This window comes from Monopterus albus, unplaced genomic scaffold, assembly GCF_001952655.1.
Source record: "Monopterus albus unplaced genomic scaffold, M_albus_1.0 scaffold543.1, whole genome shotgun sequence".
Classification (NCBI taxonomy): Eukaryota; Metazoa; Chordata; class Actinopteri; order Synbranchiformes; family Synbranchidae; genus Monopterus; species Monopterus albus.
The window spans coordinates 85351-86512 of record NW_018128423.1 but is presented as its reverse complement, the minus strand read 5'-3'; the positions used below and the strand labels follow the sequence as shown (position 1 = coordinate 86512).

General features: G+C 47.1%; 1 protein-coding gene across 1 annotated transcript in view; it reads left to right on the top strand.

Annotated features, from left to right (window-relative positions):
* LOC109953091 (uncharacterized) overlaps nt 1–293 on the top strand; it is a 2961-nt gene extending 2668 nt beyond the window's left edge. The window contains exon 3 of the mRNA XM_020588482.1: nt 225–293. Within this exon, the coding sequence (XP_020444138.1) occupies nt 225–293 (69 nt within the window). The remainder of the gene's footprint in view (nt 1–224) is intronic.
* The last annotated feature ends 869 nt before the right edge of the window (nt 294–1162 follow it).

Sequence of the window (1162 nt, the reverse complement as noted above, 5' to 3'; positions counted from 1 at the left end):
AACACCAGTGGAGAATCAAGACATCCAAACGGAGCTGCGGATGCATCATCATACCAACTTTTAGCAAAAGAGGCACAGCTACAATATGTGCCCTGGCTTACCATGGATTGGTGCAACGCCTCCCTTGTCTCCAAGATGGGGCTGGAAAGTGGATAGCAGCATTTGAGGAAGAAACTATTGCCACAATTTTGGCAATGGGAGACATTAAGGCTCTATTGGGAAAAATCCTGGGCAAACAGGAAATGGAGGAGGCCCTGAGAGCAGCTCAATTGGAGGAGTTTGCAGGAACATAAGCCCATGATGGTGACATTTTTAACTGGCATCGCAACACATTGTGGACAGCGTTGAGACTAATTACACATGTTTTGTATGCTCTGGTACCGGCAAGAATGTCCACTGCCTGCCGCCTGCCTGGTGTATGGAGACCTTTGACATCACCGCTGACAATGGTGACTATTCTGCCACCTGGTTTGTGAACCAAACTGTTTCGAGGGCAGACATATGGTGGCTCTGTGGAGATGGCAAGTTGAGATCCAGACTCCCCTTACTGTGGCGTGGCAGCTGTGCCCTGGTCCAGCTGCTGATGCCTTTTCACATACTCTCCTTGAGAGAATACAGGGAGCTGGGGGAGAAGCTGTTATCTGCATCCCACCTACATCGTGAAACCAGATCTACAGGTAAGCCCAGAGGTTCGTTCGACAACAGAGTGTGCTTAGATGCAATTGGTGTACCCTGAGGAGTACCTGATGAATTTAGCTAGAAATCAAATAGCTGCAGGGTTTGAATCTTTTCTTTCCTGGTGGGTCACAGTAAATAAGAATGTGGATCGGATTAACTACTTATATTATAATCAACAACGTTTTGTGAATCATACCAGAGATGCAATTAGAGGCATAGCAGAACAACTGGGCCCAACTTCTCTCATGTCATGGCAAAATAGGATGGCTCTAGATATGTTAGCTGAGAAAGGAGGAGTATGCAAAATGTTTGGCATGTTTTGTTGTACTTTTATACCCAACAACATTTCCGCAGATGGCAGCATCACCAAGGCCCTTGAAGGACTGACAGCCCTATTCGAGGAGCTGGCTGTGAACTCTGGCATCAACAACCCCTTTGCCAATCTCCTGGAATCCTTGTTCAGAAAGTGGAGTGGTCTGATCGC